The sequence below is a fragment of the Heteronotia binoei genome, chromosome 15 (assembly GCF_032191835.1).
Source record: "Heteronotia binoei isolate CCM8104 ecotype False Entrance Well chromosome 15, APGP_CSIRO_Hbin_v1, whole genome shotgun sequence".
NCBI classification, from domain to species: domain Eukaryota; kingdom Metazoa; phylum Chordata; class Lepidosauria; order Squamata; family Gekkonidae; genus Heteronotia; species Heteronotia binoei.
The window spans coordinates 7,176,985-7,195,408 of NC_083237.1; the positions used below are offsets into that span (position 1 = coordinate 7,176,985).

An 18,424-nucleotide genomic window follows, 5' to 3' on the forward strand; every position below is an offset into this window, starting at 1 on the left:
AAGGTCAAGCCATTTCATCTTACGGGACAAGGGTCAAATAGATGGAATACTTGCATCTGCTGAGTTGCTAGTGGTTTCTGGACGCTGACAGAAAGATACTGGCTGCCTTACGAAAGGGGTCTTGCCGCAATCTGAACAATTAGCACAAGATCATTTTAGGAACCTTAATATGCTGTAATAGAGTCTAGGTAAGAATCATGAACACTGAACCTAAGTCCACCATGCATACAGATTTCTCCCAACAGAATGGAAGTGAGAACAAAAGGAGAGAGACAGTTGAGGAAATATAGCTGCAGGTAATGGATGGCTTTCCCATCTCTAAAATTTAAGAGTTTGTGTGGACATTCACCAGTGCAGACTAGAGAGAGCTGGCAAGCCATGATGTGCTCCCCATTATTGCTGGTAGACTCTGCTGGCTGAGTGGGGCCTGGAAGAAAATACAGCAAGCTACGTGTACAGAACAACGGTGCCCATTCAATGATGAATCACTTGCATTCAACAAAATGAAAACGTTTCAAAGGACAGGAGATTCTTCGCTATAAGAAGCAAGGGCTCAGTTCTGGGTAGAGATAGAAGTTGATTTTTAGGCTGCTTTATTCTGGCCCAGAGATTAGGGGAATAGCACTGTCAAAACACCTTGCAAAGTTCAAAAATACTTGCAAGTCAGTCTTACAATAATGCGATTATATTGTTTTGTAAATCTGGCATGTATATTTTCATCTATAGAGAAAAATGACCAATTTATATAAACCTGGCAAGTATCCTGAACGTTACAAGCTTTTTTTTTTTTTGTGAAAGCTGGCTGAATTTATATTAGTAGCCAGTTTCCTGCCTTGTGTTGCCATCATGCAGGTTATAAGAAAAAAACCCTTCATGTTTCAGAGAAGTATTCTGGGATGGGGCCTTAAATACAAGGCATTCACTTACCTGCTCTGATAAAATGGGGTAGAGTGAGGAGTGAATCTCAGCTGAGAAAGAAAAGTGAGGATACAATTATTTAAAATACTTCAGTAAGAGCTTTGTGTAACCCATATATGTATACACACACCTCCATCTCACCTGCATGGGCTGCAGCCTCTCAGTGCTGTGATATTCTGGCATATGGGCCCTCTCCATGTGGTCTGTGGGCCAAAGTCAATAAGGAACAGTGAACGTATAGTGGGAACTGGGTAGGATGGTGTGTTATTTAAAGTAAAGGCTGGATTCCTGGGAGTTTCTACTGCCTTTGCCGCTGTAAGTCCCGCTGTAAGATATGATTGTAGTGTGCCATGATCAACAAAACTGGCAGAGGGATGTGGTTTTGTATGACGGCCCGGGTATCCTTCACTCACCAGTGAATATGTTAAAGCTGACAGCTGGAGTCTCCTGTGGCTGTCCATTGTAGCTTGCATTCTGACTTTGCCTCATCAAGGGGGGCTGTAGGTTAAAGACATTCAAGCTAGGGGTGTGAGTAGAGGAAGAAGCCCTGATGGATGGTAATGAGGAAAGGAGAAAAGGGATGGTTATTAGTGGAAATGAGTACAACATTGTCTCTTTCATAGTGAAGGCAGCATCTCGAAAGTGACAGCTCACACACCTTAAAACTCACCTGTGGAATAAGCTTTGAGTAGAGGCTGGAGAAGGAGTAGCTGAAAAGAACAGAACTTTTTAGGCTATTATACCTGAGAGTAGACAAGAGGACATATAGGAAAGTGAAATAGGCAATGAACAATGAAAATTACATCAGTCTGGTCTGTTCAGTGTGTGGAACGCACAATTTGCATTAGTTGGTGTTTTTCATCTGTGAATAATTCAAGTTCCAGCTTGAATTATGCTCCTTGGCTGCCAAATTTACAAGCAAGAGCCTGCATTCACTTAGTCCCAGCTCTAGCGCCATCTTGTGGAGACTTGTATACCTTGCAGCAAAGGCTAACGTATTTTTGTTGGTTTAAAGGTGCCATGGGACTCATTTGTTCTACTGCTTCAGAGCAACACAGCTGCCCACCCAGTTCTAAAATACATGGGTTAGATTCCCGTGGGTAGCCACGCTGGTCTGAAGCAGCAGACCAAAGTTTGAGTCCAGTAGCACCTTTAAGGCCAATGCCAACCACTTTTTATTCAAGCTAGAAGCTTTCGTGGGCACGCACGCATCTTCAGATACAAGGAAACTAGGGTTGCCAAGTCTAATTCAAAAAATACCTGGGGGCTTTGGGGGTGGAGCCAGAAGACATTGGGGGTGGAGCAAGGGTGTGGCAAGCATAATTGAACTCCAAAAGGAGTTCCGGCCATCACATTTCAAGGGACTGCACACCTTTTTCAATGCCTTCCTTCCATAGGGAATAATGAAGGATAGGGGCACCTTCTTTTGGGGCTCATAGAATTGGACCCCCTGGTCCGATCTTTTTGAAACTTGGAGTGCATTTTGGCGAGAGGCATTGAATGCTATACGGAAAATTTGGTGCATCAAAAACCAAGCCCCTCAGAGCCCCAGACACCTGTGGATCAATTCTCCATTATCCCCTATGGGAATCAGTCTCCATAGGGAATAATAGAGTTCCCAGCAGACATTTCCCTCCCCTACCCCCACTTTCTGATGACCCTGAAGCGGGGGGAAGGCTTCCAAACCAGGGGATCCCCTGCCCCCGCCTGGGGATTGGCAACTCTAAATGAAACTAAAAATACCAGTCCACACTGTATGCTAATTTACTGCTCACCCTCTACCTATATATATGGCCTGGCAATTTCCATTTCATGGTATCTGAAAAAGTGTGTGTGCGTGCACAAAAACTTATACTTTGAATAAAACTTTGTTGGTCTTAATGGTGCCACTGGACGCAAACTTTGTTCTGATATCAAAGATTTCAGGTTTTCGCGGCTGGTAACATCATTAGGGTTTGTAGAATCTTTCGGGCTCAAGTGCCGTGTTCTACTGGAGAAAGTTTTCCTTCCAGACGTTTCGTTCTCAGCTGCGGAGAACATCCTCAGTGGCGTTGCAGCGGGAGCAGGCGCTCTGACCTTCTTGGCTGCTGTGCATTGAGCAGCCAAGAAGGTCACACAATGCACAGCAGCCAAGAAGGTCAGAGCGCCTGCTCCGGCTGCAACGCCACTGAGGATGTTCTCCGCAGCTGAGAACGAAACGTCTGGAAGGAAAACTTTCTCCAGTAGAACACAGCACTTGAGCCCGAAAGATTCTACAAACCCTAATTTTGTTCTGATACTTAGGAGTTATTTTGCTTCCAGTATTCCTTACCAATACCGGAGTCAGCTGGGGTCATCATGCTGGGAGTAATCTGGACGGCTCCTGCAGCATGCTGGGTAAAAACGAGAGATTTCTCGCAATGAGTTTCTTAAAAGAACAAAGCGATATACCCACCGTCTCCTTTCTAGGGAAAAGGGTTGTGAAGTGTGGACTCACTTGGAAAGCTGACGGGTGGGTCACTCTTGAGGGGAGAGAGTCCGTCGAAGAAGAGCGGCTGTGGGGCACAGGCACAAAACGTCAAACCGTAATTGGTGGACGGATAAACAAGGTCTGTGAAGAAATCTAGATTTGTAAGAGTGGAACTTATAGCACTAGTTATAAATCCCAGTTTTCTGACTGGAATAAAAGCATACGAAGATCATTTGTGCACATTCCACGTGGTTTAAGGGAAGCAGGGGATAGTTTGCATAACTTGGGAGTCCCGATCATGTTCTTTTGTTAAGGGATTGGACAAAGAAAGCAGCAGTGATTGCAGCAGGAAGTCTACTACGGCTGGGTGTACTCAAAAAGAAGCCATGATGATCGGCGATTATTGCACAAAGCAGCTCCTTCCTGTGTTGACTCAAATTTCTCCCCCCCCCCCCTCTTAAATTTTTAATAGGATAGAGCCATATATTTGCATCTTTCTCCCTGTGAAACTATAAGGGTGTAGCCAAAGAATATTAATTTCCTTGTGTACCTACCTGACCACTTCACTGGAGTGCTGGAAGCTAAGCCACGGTGTAACTGCAAAGTATGAGATATGGACTGTTGTAGACTGCATATCAGTTTATCCATAGTATTAAAGAGACCCTCTGGACTGGATTATTGTAAAGCAGTGCCTTGCATAGCCACAGGGGAGGAACGGCAGTAAAGATCTCCCCTGGCTTTTGGAGAGGTATATGTGTGTATCCCATATGCAGATATGCAAACTATTCTTTTCTGCTTTTCAAGCGAGGACATCTGATCCTGCACCAGTAGGGTCATAACATATGTACTCACATGCTCATTTGCCTAAAGACACACAGAATAATTATTTAAGAGAATAATTACATGGTTTATGTAACGGGGTCATCTTCCTACCTGACTGTGATGGGGTGGTGACGGCAACTGGCCTTGGGGTACTGTTTCTGTAGCAAATTAAAATGAATTGTGTTCAGTTGCAGAGTACAAGACATCCTTGCCTTCCCCCCTACCCCCACCCCTAGGTCAGTCACCCTATGTTCTCAACCCAGTCCCCCTGTTCTGGTGTGAACAGCCCCTACTGTCTGCATGTCATGTGCTGCAGTTTCTAATGAATGGCCAAAAGGGGTATAACGTATGAACTGACCGGTTTCCCTGGTGGTACCTTGGAGAAGCCTGCAGAGAGAAAAGAGAGCGGTTGTGGAGTGGACCTAGGTGCACATCTGCAGAAAGGATGGTTACTCCCCCTCCTCCACAGAGACAAATGCACCACCAAGTAGGGCTCTTTTCTTCCAGCAGAGGGCATGAGGCATCCAGTCAGGGAAAGTGCTTTGTTTCCAACAAACAGCTTCTACCTTCCTGAAGTTTAGGTACATCCTCTTCAGTTCCTTATTCTCTTTTCTTATTGCCTCCAGTTCCCTAAGCAGTGACAGTGGGAGGGAGACACAAGACAGGTGGCTTGATCAAACAGTTGGCAGTGCCCTTAATATTCCTTCAGTGCCAGCCTTTACCTGCTTGTCCCCCACTGTGGAATATTATGATGGACAGCCAACAGTGAGATTACTTTCAGGGCCTCACGAACCATCTGTTTAACTAAAGAACATGCTCCAACCTCTGTTTTCACAGGGGACAAAATCAGGACGGTGCAAGAGTATGGTGTTAGCAGAACCTTTTTTTTTTGTAGAAAAAGCTCTGCGGGAACTCATTTCCATATTAGGCCCCACCATAAACCAAGCCAGCTGGAAGTGCATTCCAGTGCGTTCCTGCTCAAAAAAGCTCTGGGTGCTAGTATTGTTAAAAGAGTAATTGCTGCCCTCCCCAAACAGCTCATTCATTGTAATATTCTAAAGCAGGATCGGCTCTGTTCCTAACCGGTGTGTCTCAGTCCACAACAGAGAGCATCAGTTGCACTCTTAGAACCGAAAATAAATTAACTTTCACTGGCTGTTCTCTGTTTGATTCCCCACTCCTCCGCTTACACCTCCTGGAATGGCCTTGGGTCAGCCATAGCTCTGACAGAGGTTGTCCTTGAAAGGGCATCTGCTGGGAGAGCCCTCTCCAGCCCCACCCACCTCACAGGGTGTCTGTTGTGGGGGAGGAAGGTAAAGGAAATTGTGAGCCGCTCTGTTGAGGGCGGGATATAAATCCAGTATCTTCTTCTTTTGTCCTCATTATGCTACTTCACCTGTGAGGTGGCTGGGGAATGAAGGGTTTTCCTTTCTCATGTTTGTAAGACAAAGAGAAATACTGAAATAAACTTTAAATTTATATAGAGAACTCCGTGATACTTCATGTGTCTTTATTGACATGATACTGGGTGGACTCATGTACATGAAAAATGTGTGAACTGTGAAAAAGTCAAATGTGCTTTCTTGCCTAACTCTGCCTTTCAAGTGAAGACAACCTGCATGCCTCACTTTTCCTGAGTAGTTAGTTTCTCATGAGCTTGTTGCAGGGCTCCCTCCATTTTAGAAGCATTGTTTTTGTAGAAAGAGACCAGTAGCTCCATCTGGCCCTTCTGGAATGTCCACACCTAGGAAGAGAACCAACAGTATACACTCAATTCATCTGCAGAATGTAGAAGCATCAGGTCTTATATAGTTAAATTTCCTTGCTTAGGGAGATGATCAGCTCATGAGTCTCTTTCCACTCTGGGTGGAATTCCCACTCAGTGATTGTGATGTCACAAACTGGGGGCCTGCAAGAGGGTGGAACAATTTAGAGATTACCCCACCCAGGTGATGGAGTCAGTGATAGTTGACTATGTGATGGAGAGGAGATAATGTCCGGGGAGATGCAATTAGAAGTCAGAAAGGGACAGGAGCAGGAGATAACGGGGATATTTGATGAGGTCATCTAGATAGCCAACTCCTCAAGTGGGATGGGAGAAAGATCTAATCAAATGTAGAAATAAGGAGAGCTGGAAGATAAGGGAAACAGTGGGAGGGGAGAGAGTAGTCATAGTCATGCAGAATGAAGCATACGATTTCCCACCTTAACAGAGAATCTTCTGATAGGTCTGTCTTGGTGGCCATCTGTCTTATGTTGTCGGACTCTCCGTTATGGAACCGATTTGCTAGTGAGGCATGCCAGGTTTGGTACATACTGGTGGAAAGTTATGTCAAGTCACAGCTGGCTTATGGCAACCCCATAGGGTTTTCAAGGCAAGAGCTGGAGTTTGCCATCACCTGTTTCTGCAACCCTGGACTTTCTTGGTGGTCTCCCATTCAAGTACTAACCAAGGTCAACCTTGCTTAGCAGCCAAGATTTGAAAAGATTGGGGTAGCCTGGGCCGTACCAGTCAAGGAGATTTGGTACATACACCTCTTTAAAAACATCTTAATTTAAACAAAAATTTTATAATGAATGGGCCTGCTGGCTTTTATTGATGACTGTGTCTGTCGTCCCACCCTGAGAACACTCATTGGATAATTTTACTGGTGTTTTATTCTGGTTGTAGTTCTTTCCCCACTTTGTCTGTATAGAAAATTGTTATAAATTCTCTCCATAAGTATGGAAATACTTTAATAAAATGTCCCACCTCACCTCCCCCCCCCCCAACAAATCAGTACAATTCCAAGAGTTCTAGGTCAAAGGAATTCTCTAGCTCAGTGATTGCCAAAGCCTCTGGTGGATTTTAATGTTCAGGTGCTTGCTGATTCTGCTGAAATTCTCTTTGATGATTAACCGAATTTATCTGTCTCTCTTATCAGAATTTCTTATTGTAATTAATTTGCACTGTTGGCAAAGAGGGACCACCATGATTATTAATTTATTTTGAGATTGGCTATTAACTAGTTCCTTAACTGATCTTACTCACTCCCAGCAATTAAATGCCTAGCTCCTTGGGCTGTCAACTGAATTACTTGGTGCAGTGGAGGATCTGTTTAGGAGTTCTGGAGTTCATGGACATATGGACATATGAAGCTGCCTTATACTGAATCAGACTCTCGGTCCATCAAAGTCAGTATTGTCTACTCAGACTGGCAGCGGCTCTCCAGGGTCTCAAGCTGAGGTTTTTCACACCTATTTGCCTGGACCCTTTTTTGGAGATGCCAGGGATTGAATCTGGGACCTTCTGCTTCCCAAGCAGATGCTCTACCACTGAGCCACCGTCCCTCCCCAGATCCTTCATGAGATCTGTTCAGGATCTGAGTAGTTCTGAATCCCCTCTAAACATCCCTTAATGTGCCATTCTTTCACTGTGAAATTCTACAAATTTAACTCTGGCCTGTTTACTTTCCCTTCCTCGTATTGTCCCTTGTTTTGGCAGTCACACGTGGTCAAATTCAGAGTTTATGACGTACTGCCAAAAAGAATACTAGGCTTGTAATTCTTACCTGAGAAATATTGGCAATGTATTTCAGTGCAATTTCAACAGGGCTTCTGAAAAACTTTTTTTCTTCTGGTTTCATCTGTGGGTTAGAAAGACAGAGAAATTCAAGAAAGATAATATTTAATTTGTAACCCGCCTTCCCCGCCGAAGCAGGCTCAGGGTGGCTCACATAGCATAACATAAAATGCAAACATTACAATAATAAAAGCACACTGTTTACACAGCATATTACATATTAAAATTCACTTATATATACTATTACATTAAAACCATCTAACTAACTAAAGTCGGCAAGATGGCGCTGTGAAGCAGGGTCTGTTCACGGAGCTCCGATGAACACCCTGTTTTGGCAGGCTTCCTGGGGGATACCTCGTTGTATACCCCCTAATAGAAGCGTCTGGGGACGCTTCTCAGTCTGAGGAGCCGGCAGAGGATCTGGGGGGAAGCGGAGGCTTCCCTCGAGAGCTCAGCCTTTCCCGCTGACAGGAGCCTTCCAACGCCGGTGCGACTAACTGGGCCGCCGAGAAGGAGCAGACAGGGTTCCGAATTCCAACTTTTCTTCTTGCCCAATTGGATAACGAAACAGATATCGAAGAAGTAAGAACTTAAATCTTTTTCGTTGAATTGGAGTCTAAAACTTTCAAGCGCTGCAGCAAGTCTGAACGGAGGCGAAAAGCCGAGACGCGGCTGGCGAAAAGAGCCGGGTGTCACTAGCGGACGGCTGCCGAGGCTGAGACAGTGAAGCTTGGTACGTTCGGCGGCTCCCCTTATTTGCTCTATAATTCCTAATAACTTTGACAGAGATGCTTGAACAGATAAGAGGGGGCTGGAAACGAAGGTGGTGGTTTTTGTGACTGTGAGGTTGTTTGAGAAGTGAAACAGAAAGTTCCGAAGAAAACTTCCTGACTCGCCATTTCGTGGGAAGCCGCGGGGCTTGGCAGGGACTTTAAGAAAGAAGGGGGGATTAATAAATAAAGCCAAGAGTAGAACCTCGCTTATAAAATTGGTAAGCCTGTCAGAAACTTTAAAATAAAAGTACAGGAGACTGTTAGCCGATAATTGGGCTGACAAATGGACTTTGGATGCGACAAACTGGAACGGTAGAGAAACCCCCCCCCCCCCCTGGCACCGTCTTAGAGTTAAGATGGCGACGGTCGGCAGAGAGAGATCTGAGAAAGAAGGAACTCAGTAGGGCACAGCAGACAGTGGAATACGAAAAGCTGGATTAAGAGCTGTAAAAGTAAGAGAAGCGACAGGAAAAAGTCGGTTGGAGAGTTTAGATGGTGTAAAGGGGGAAGGGACAGTTTTTAGCTATATCTAGCGGCTGGACCTTCCCTGAAGAGTGGCTAAAGACGGCTCACACAAAAGAAAGATTTAAGAAGATCAGAAGAAAAGAAGATTTGTAAAAAGAAGAAGGAAGAAAGACAGGGGAGAAAGAAGAAAGAAGAAAGAAGAAAAGGGACTGTAAAATTAGACTACTGGTGATTATTGGCTACTGGGCATTATAGTAAGATACATATTGCAGAATATATAATCTGTTTATCTAAGGTAATTAAGAATATAAGTTAAGAGGGGGAATCTCCATTTTACATTGAGTATATATTGAGTGTATATTGAGCAATAAGGTTAGGGGAACTGTCTGGGCTGAATAATTGGGGTTCTGTAGCTGATTAACTGGGCCAAATTAGACTAAATTAATTTACGGACTAATTAACAATCTGAGGAGTTGACTGATTAATTAACTAACTGATTTATTGATTTATTGATCTACGCCTTGACTGATATCTATTGATTATTGACTGATTATTGATCGATATCTACTGATTATTGATTATTGACTATGGATCATTGTGGTTGAGATTGTTATTATTGTGGCTGAGTCTGCTATTATTGATATTAACTTGCTCTCTCTGAGTTGCTTGGAATCTGAAGTTTGAGGAGTGATTACTGGTAATTATTGGTGCCAGGGCAAGCTCAGACGCCAAAAACCCAATAGATTATAGACTAGGTGTGCAGAAGATAAAGTTTATACCAATCTAGAGGTTTCAGGTGCTCTGTTTTAGATTTATCCCCAAAGTAGTTCATTGGGAAACTATTAAGAGGGGAGATTAGAAATGGAAACAAAAATTAAAAAACTCGGTCAAGCTACCCCCCCAGGGGGGAGTAAAGTTGGAACATTTATAGGTAACCAAGATCCAATAGAAAAGCTCCAAAATATAATGACGGCCGGATTCAAACAGAATCAAGAAGCGTTGGAAGAAGTTAAGACACAATTGTTAACTGAGATCAAGAAAACTAATGAGCAGGTTGTGGAATTTCAGAAACAGTTACTAGTTAATACCCAACAAATGCACGAACTTTCAGCTAAAGTTAGGGATCTCCAAGATCAAGAAGAAATCACCTCTGCAGACATACAAGAAAATAAGGCCAGCATGTCCGAGTTAGAAAACAGAGTCGCCAGACTCGAAATGGAAAAATCTGCGTATATTCTTAGATTCCAAAACTTTCCTGAGGAAAAAGATGAGAATGTAGAGAACAAGATTGTCGATTTGTTAAATTCAGAAGAGGAACAAGAATTTTTGAAGCAAGGCAGATCAGAAATCGAGTGGGCCAGAAGAGTCTCTTCGGCGTACACCAGAAAATTAAATTTGCCTAGAGAAATCCAAGTTAAATTCATTCGTACTGTGATATGTGAAAATATTTTAAGCACAATTAAAAGAAAACCCTTGATTTGGGAGGGAAAAGAAATTAAAGTTTTAAGAGACATCCCTTGGTCTACAAGAAAAAGAAGATTTGGATACAAAAAACTGACTAGCTGGCTCATGAAACAATCAATACAATATAAATGGTTAATTCCAGAAGGACTCTTCTTCATGTATCAATCCAACAGATATAACATAACATCAGTTGAAAAAGCGGAAGACTTCTGGAGGAGACAGATAGAAGGAAAAACCCAAGATTCTGACTCAACGGAAGATAGAGAAGAAGAAGAAGAAGAGGAGGAGTACAAAGGACAGGAAGGAAGAGACCAGCGGGAGAAGGGAAAAGAAAGAATAAAGACAAGATCACAAACCCAAAAAAGATACAAAAAACCGGTGAAATGATGACAAAACCCGGAGTTCAGATTTTTTCAGTGAATATAAATGGCCTTAACGAACCAAAGAAGAGGAAAAGACTGTTTTTACAACTACAGAAGACTGGGGCTCAAATAATATGCTTACAAGAGACTCACATAAAAGATGGCGACACAAAATATCTCCAAAACAAAAAATTAGGCCAACTCTATTATTCATGTGATTTAAAGAAGAAAAGAGGTGTAGCCATTTACGTCAAAGAATCAATACCAGCTAAATTGTTATTTAAAGACGAAGCTGGTAGAATTATAATGATCGAATTGGAACTAAATGGGAAAAAAATAACTTTGGTTAACATATATGCCCCGAATAATAATCAAGGAAAATTCTTTGCTAAGCTACATGAAAAACTAATAAACTGTAATTTACAGAACTTGTGTATTGTTGGTGATTACAATGCTATACTAGACATTGATAAAGATAAGAAATATGTGAACACCAAGGGGAGGAAAACTCGAACTCAACTCCCGAAATCCTTCTTTAAGCTTGCTGATGAATACAACTTGATCGATGTATGGAGGATGAAAAATCCCCAAACAACTGACTTTACTTACTTCTCCCATGTACATAACAGTTGGTCTAGGCTGGACATGTGTTGGCTATCTGCTTCACTAGGATGGTCGGTTATTGCAGCGAACATCAATCCCAGATCTTATGCTGACCACAATCCCATACAGATTATACTGAAAGATTCAGTTAATAAACCCCGCTGGACTCTTAATACACAAATCTTAAAAGAAGAAGCATTCGTAGAGAAAGCAAAAAAGGATATCAAGATGTTTTTTGATTGCAACTTAAAAAAGGACACCTCAATACAAATTGTTTGGGACGCGTTCAAGGCCTTCTTTAGAGGCATCGCAATCAGTTATACAACCAAAAGGAAAAAAGAACGGATGAAAGCATATAAGGATTTAGTGGCTGAGCTGGGAAATTTGGAAAAACAACAAAAAAATAAAAGTTCTAAAGAAATAATAGTCAAAATATATAAGACTCAACATGAAATAAATCTGTTATTAATGGATGAACTTGAGAAGAAAATAACATGGGCCAGACAAAATTACTTTGAGAACGCCAACAAACCGAGTAGATGGCTGGCATACAAACTAAGAAAAGAAAGGGAGAAGAAGGCCATAAGAGTGCTTAGAAATGAAGACAATGAAGAAGTAACCGAAAAAGCCCAAATAAATGGAATTGTTCAAAAATTTTATCAAAACCTATATAAAAGACAAGAGATCGCACCTCAGACCCAGGAAGAATTTATCAGTAAGCTCCGGATTAAAAGCATATCAGAAGACCATTGTAAGGACTTGGAAAGCAATATCACAATGCATGAAATAACTGAGGCATGGAAAATGCAGAAACCCAATAAAGCTCCTGGACCTGATGGTTTACCCATTGAAGCCTTCAAAACCTTTGAAGAGAACCTACTCATCCCTTATAAACATTTGATAGAGGAGATCCAGGAATCTGCCAAACTTCCCCCCTCATGGAATGAGGCGTTGATATCATTAATTCATAAGAGAGATCTGGACCCGATGGACATACGTAATTATAGACCGATTTCACTTTTGAACTCAGACTACAAGATTTTCGCAACAATCCTGGCTAACAGGATGAAGAAGGTTGTTTACACAGTTATTAATGAAGACCAAACGGGATTTGTCCCCAACAGAACAATACGGCAAAATACAAGATTTTTTATAGACATATTAGAATATTATCGATTACATCCAGGGAAGCAATTCGCCGGAATTGCACTTGACGCTGAAAAAGCGTTCGATAATGTAAATTGGAACTTTATCGTAAAGTCTACCCAGGCCATCGGGTGCGGTCCGAATTTCATCAAATTAATTCGAGCTATCTATTCCAACCAAGTTGCAAGAGTGAATATTAATGGGAACTTGTCAGATCCGATTAAAATAGAACGGGGGACAAGGCAGGGATGCCCATTGTCCCCTTTACTATTCATACTTACCCTGGAACTATTACTAATAAAAATAAGAGAGGAAGATGCAGTCCAAGGGGCCAACATCAAGGGAGAAAGGTACAAGGTTCGGGCGTACGCAGACGATTTACTCCTCACACTTGAAGACCCAATAACTTCAATTGAATATCTGATGAAAATTTTGGAAGAATATGGGGAAAGTTCTGGATTTAAAGTCAACTTTCAGAAATCAAAATTCCTGGTACAGAATATGACTAAAGAAGAGATTGAACTGCTGGAAAAGAAATCAGGATTTTGTTATGAGAAGAAAATAAAATATTTGGGAGTCCACTTTTCTAATGACTTAAAAACCCTCCAAAGGGATAATTACGATAAAATCCTTACAGAAATCCAAACGGATTTAAATAGATGGAAAGACTTACAGATCTCATTGCTTGGTAGAATAGCGACGATTAAAATGACCATCTTACCAAAAGTTCTATACCTGTTCCAAACAATACCGATTATTCTATCGCAATCCTTCTTCGTCCAACTAAATAAGCTCATTACTGCATACATATGGCAAAATAAAAAGCCCCGAATAAAATTAAAAATACTGCAAGACAGCATCTCCAGGGGAGGCTTCGGCCTGCCCGATTGGAATTTATATTACAAGGCATGTTGCCTGACATGGATAGCAGAGTGGTTTACATTAGAAAATAAGAGATTATTGATATTAGAGGGCACCGGACTAAGCAGAGGCTGGCATCATTATTTGTGGTACACTCCTCCTAACAGAGATAATATATTTCATAGACATGAAATTAGAAAATCATTATATAAAGTCTGGATAGAGTACAAAAGTATGATTTACCCTAAGACGCCTTTATGGCTATCCCCAGTAGAGGCCTCTTGTCATCCAAATTTATATGACTGGGGTGCCAATCCCAACTACAGAAATTTACTAGATGCGGACTGTAATTTGATATTGAATGAAAATATTAAACTGGACTGGTGGCTCGTAAATCAAACTAAATCGAAATATGGGCGAGACAAAGAAAAGGGTTTTACTAAAACAAACGCGGAATTTGATAACATAATAGAGGGCAGACAAAAGCTTATCTCCAGATTATATAAGTGGCTATTAGAAATTAAACTGATGGGAGAAGTTGTAAAGGAAAGTTGGATCAAGTGGCAACGTGATTTTGGATACAGTGTTGAGTTAGAATATTGGGAGAAAATTTGGTCTCAAAACTTAAAGTTGACAAGATCGGCCCTCTATAAAGAAAACATCTATAAGATGGCACACAGGTGGTATCTAACACCAGAAAGATTAAGCAAGATATATCCCAATTATTCTAACGCTTGCTGGAAATGTAAAAAGGTGAAGGGATCTTTATACCACATATGGTGGAACTGTGAAATAGCAAAAAAATACTGGGCCTTAGTAAACACCTGGACACAGAAAATATTAAAAATCAACATTTGCCATACACCAGAGCTGTACCTACTAAATGTATGTAAAGGGAATTTAACCAAACATGACAAAAAACTTTTACTACATATAATCACTACTGCCAGAATTCTTTACGCTAAGTACTGGAAAAATTTTCAAATACCAACCAGAGATGAATTTGTGCAGAGAATGCTAGAGGCTGCAGAAATGGATAACCTTACGGTTAGATTAAGAGGAGGCAATTTACAAGAATCAAGAAAGACTTGGAATAAGTTATATCAATGGATAAATATCAATGGATAAATATATTAGATAGATAAGAAATAAAAATTGTGTAAGATATTACCTAGATGCTCCTTGGGGGTGGGGGGGGGGACAGGGGGAAGAAATGGCAGGACAAGAATCTGTTCTTTCTGAATTACCTGTAAATGTAATTATGAAATGTTCAATGTAATTATGAAATGTTCAATAAAACCTGCTAACATTGAAAAAAAAAAAAAAAAAAACCATCTAACTAAAACCATCAAATTCAGTTCCAACAAATTAGTTTGGTGCTACAGTCTCGATGTTACTCATCTTACAATTTTTCGCGACGGCAGTACAATAGATAAATATAATACCCGGGCTTTTTTTGTAGAAAAAGCCCAGTAGGAACTCATTTGCATATTGGGCCATATCCCCTGATGTCACCATTGTTTCACACAGGGCTTTCTTGAAGAAAACGTCCAGCAGGAACACATTTGCATATTAGGCCACACACCCCTGACACCAAGCTAGCCAGAACTGCATTCCTGTGTGTTCCTGCTCAAAAAAAGCCCTGATAATACCCTGCCTTTCTTGCCCATGGGGACCCAAAGCAGCTTACAACATTCTCCACTTCTCCCTTTTATCCTTACAACAACCCTGTGTTAGCAGTCAACTCTCTCCTAAAGTTGAGTAGTTGGCACCCAGAAAGAAAGCAAGCCCAGACACCCTTCATATAAAATCCCTCCCAGATAGACATTAAATCTAACATACTGCCTGGCCTAAAAATGACCCAACAAGGAATGCTACGCAGAAAACGAGCCTGGGAAAAACTATCTGGAAGTGAATTCAGGAACTGAATTGCAAACAAGTCTCTCCCACCTAAAGGCAATGCATATTTCATAACAATGGATTTCTCAGGAAAACAACACCCCGCTTTGAAGGTACCTCTTTCATCCCTGGTACTGGCTTCCCCTCTTGGCGCCCACACCTCTGTTAGCATATCCATAGCACCTGGAATTTATAGCACCATGAATCCTGCATAATGCACATCAACTAGGGTTGCCAAGTCCAATTCAAGAAATATCTGGGGACTTTGGGGGTGGAGCCAGGAGACTTTGGGGGTGGAGCCAGGAGACTTTGGGGCGGAGCCAGGAACAAGAGTGTGACAAGCATAATTGAACTCCAAGAGAGTTCTGGCCATCACATTTAAAGGGACAGCACACCTTTTTAAATGTCTTCCTTCCATAGGAAATAATGAAGGATAAGGGCACCTTCTTTTGGGGCTCATAGAATTGGACCCCCTGGTCCAATCGTTTTGAAATTTGGGGGATACTTTGGGGAGAGGCACTAGATACTATATTGAAAATTTGGTGCCTCTACCTCAAAAAACAGCTCCCCCAGAGCCCCTGAAACCTCCAGATCAATTCCCCATTATACCCTATGAGAAGACGTTTCCCTCTCCACCCCCCTCCCCCCCGCCCCCCCCTTTCTGGGAAATCTGATGCAGGAGACAGAACTCACTCACCTCCGGAGGTGCAAAGGCACATGGTCCTTTGGGGGCGTGGCTGGGCTCCCCTCCCTTCACCGGCCAGCTGACTGGGGGCGGGAAGCAGCCTGAGAAAACGGAAGAGCTCTGGCTGCTGCGATCGGGGCTGGGTGCGAAGGGCTGCCGTTCTCCTCCTCCCCTCCCCCCCCCCGCTTTCCCTTTTATGGCCAGCGGGGGGAGGAGGCTCCAAATCGGGAGTCTCCAGGCCTACCGGGGGATTTGGGACCCCTAACATCAACTGCCATATCCTAGCTCCAGGAAGGCTATCAAGGGCCACTCAATACTTTGATCTCCCTTTTGGAAAACCATGAACAATTTGTTCAGGCTTTTGGCCTGAATCTTCAAGACCGGTAAATATAGCCTATCCTAAAACCACTATTTCCCTTCTACAACATTTATTCCCATAGTTAGCTCTTGTTTGTGTGTTTATAGTATGCCTTGTGTGTGTATGCTTTTACCCTTTAAGAACATAAGAGAAGCCATGTTGGATCAGGCCAATAGCCCATCCAGTCCAACACTCTGTATCACACGGTGGCCAAAATACACACACACACGCACTGTGGCTAATAGCCACTGATGAACCTCTGCTCCATATTTTTATCCAATCCCAGCTGGCTATGCTTGTAGCCGCCGCCACCTCCTGTGGCAGTGAATACCACACGTTAATCACCCTTTGGGTGAAGAAGTACTTCCTTTTAACCATTTTTAACCTGACTGCTCAGCAATTTCATTGAATGCCCACGAGTTCTTGTATTGAGAGAAAGGGAGAAAAGGACTTCTTTCTCTACTTTCTCCATCCCATGCATAATCTTGTAAACCTCTATTATGTAGCCACTGATGAACCTCTGCTCCATATTTTTATCCAATCCCCTCTTGAAGCTGGCTATGCTTGTAGCTGCCGCCACCTCCTGTGGCAGTGAATACCACACGTTAATCACCCTTTGGGTGAAGAAGTACTTCCTTTTAACCATTTTTAACCTGACTGCTCAGCAATTTCATTGAATGCCCACGAGTTCTTGTATTGAGAGAAAGGGAGAAAAGGACTTCTTTCTCTATCCCATGCATAATCTTGTAAACCTCTATCATGTCACCCCGCAGTCGACGTTTCTCTAAGCTAAAGAGCCCCCAGCATTTTAACCTTTCTTCATAGGGAAAGTGTTCCAAACCTTTAATCATTCTATTTGCCCTTTTCTGGACTTTTTCCAATGCTATCTATCTATCTATCTATCTATCTATCTATCTATCTATCTATCTATCATCTATCTATCATCTATCTATCATATTTCAGTAAAAATACTATCAGTTGAACATCACTCTGGTTTATCTGAGAGTTCTCTGGGAAGAACTCCCATATACAAAGATGGAGATTCCCATGTTACCCGCCTCTTGCTAGCTTGCTAGCTAATTCCCATCAATCTATTAATTAGACCAATTAGGGTAACACCTTGGAGGTAGGTTAGGCTGAGAGTGTGGGACTGACCCAAAGTCACCCAGGAAACGTCCATTGCAGAATGGAGATTTGGACTTGGATCTCCCAGGTCCTAGTCTGACACTCTAACCATTACACCACATTTGAGAGATCTGAGTTCAAATTCCTTTACAGTACAGACTGAGTGGATCTTGGCTAACCCCTGTGCCTCAGCTTTAGTTTCTAGCATACAATGTGCAAGTAAATAATTATCAAATTTTGCTAGAATTAATTCCTAAAAAGCAGTTTGCAAATTAAAAGTGCTCTTCAAATTATTAATACTTTTCATGAAATCCTATAACAAATAGCAGGGCCTCCCCCATTAACAGTCACAGCTTTTCTTCTAAAACTAGGCAAGGTGTGTTTACAATAAATTTTTGTGCTTCCTTTTCAAAAGAACAAAAATGAGGGTGCACAGTGGGTGTTTCCTGAGGCAGGAAGTTTCATAAAGTGGGAGCTACCACCAAAAATGCCCCACTTCATGTGCCTTCCTCATTGACAGCCCACAGAACAGACTAAGTCATAATCAGATAAAGGCAGAAGTGGTCATTCAAGTACCCTAGTCTCAAACTTTCCAGGCCCTTAAAAATCAACACCAACACCCTGGATTACTCTTGGAAACAACCACTGTGCAGGTAACAAAGCAAAGCAATTATTTATTTATAACTTTACATTTCTATCCTGTCTTTCCCAAAACGGGAAATCAAAATTAAGTTTCTGAACGATTTTCAAAGGCAGTCCCATTTTACAGTATTCTAGCCAGATGCTCCCAAGAAGAAGAAGATATTGGATTTATATCCTGCCCTCCACTCCGAAGAGTCTCAGAGCGGCTCACAATCTCCTTTCCCTTCCTCCCCCACAACAGACACCCTGTGAGGTAGATGAAGATATTGGATTTATATCCCGCCCTCCAC

The 18,424-nt window shown here is 42.1% G+C and overlaps 1 protein-coding gene across 1 annotated transcript in view; it reads right to left on the bottom strand.

Moving 5' to 3' along the window:
• Positions 1 to 322: 322 nt before the first annotated feature.
• The window catches only part of RNF212B (ring finger protein 212B), a 36,618-nt gene continuing 18,516 nt past the window's right edge, over positions 323 to 18,424 (bottom strand). The window contains exons 4-15 of the mRNA XM_060256516.1: positions 7,741 to 7,815; positions 5,818 to 5,933; positions 4,756 to 4,819; positions 4,548 to 4,576; positions 4,301 to 4,347; positions 3,922 to 3,964; positions 3,395 to 3,452; positions 3,230 to 3,290; positions 1,332 to 1,553; positions 1,060 to 1,121; positions 928 to 968; positions 323 to 427 (exon numbers count right to left, since the gene is read on the bottom strand). Coding sequence (XP_060112499.1) covers positions 394 to 427; positions 928 to 968; positions 1,060 to 1,121; positions 1,332 to 1,553; positions 3,230 to 3,290; positions 3,395 to 3,452; positions 3,922 to 3,964; positions 4,301 to 4,347; positions 4,548 to 4,576; positions 4,756 to 4,819; positions 5,818 to 5,933; positions 7,741 to 7,815 — 852 coding nt within the window. The 3' untranslated portion in view covers positions 323 to 393. The remainder of the gene's footprint in view (positions 428 to 927; positions 969 to 1,059; positions 1,122 to 1,331; positions 1,554 to 3,229; positions 3,291 to 3,394; positions 3,453 to 3,921; positions 3,965 to 4,300; positions 4,348 to 4,547; positions 4,577 to 4,755; positions 4,820 to 5,817; positions 5,934 to 7,740; positions 7,816 to 18,424) is intronic.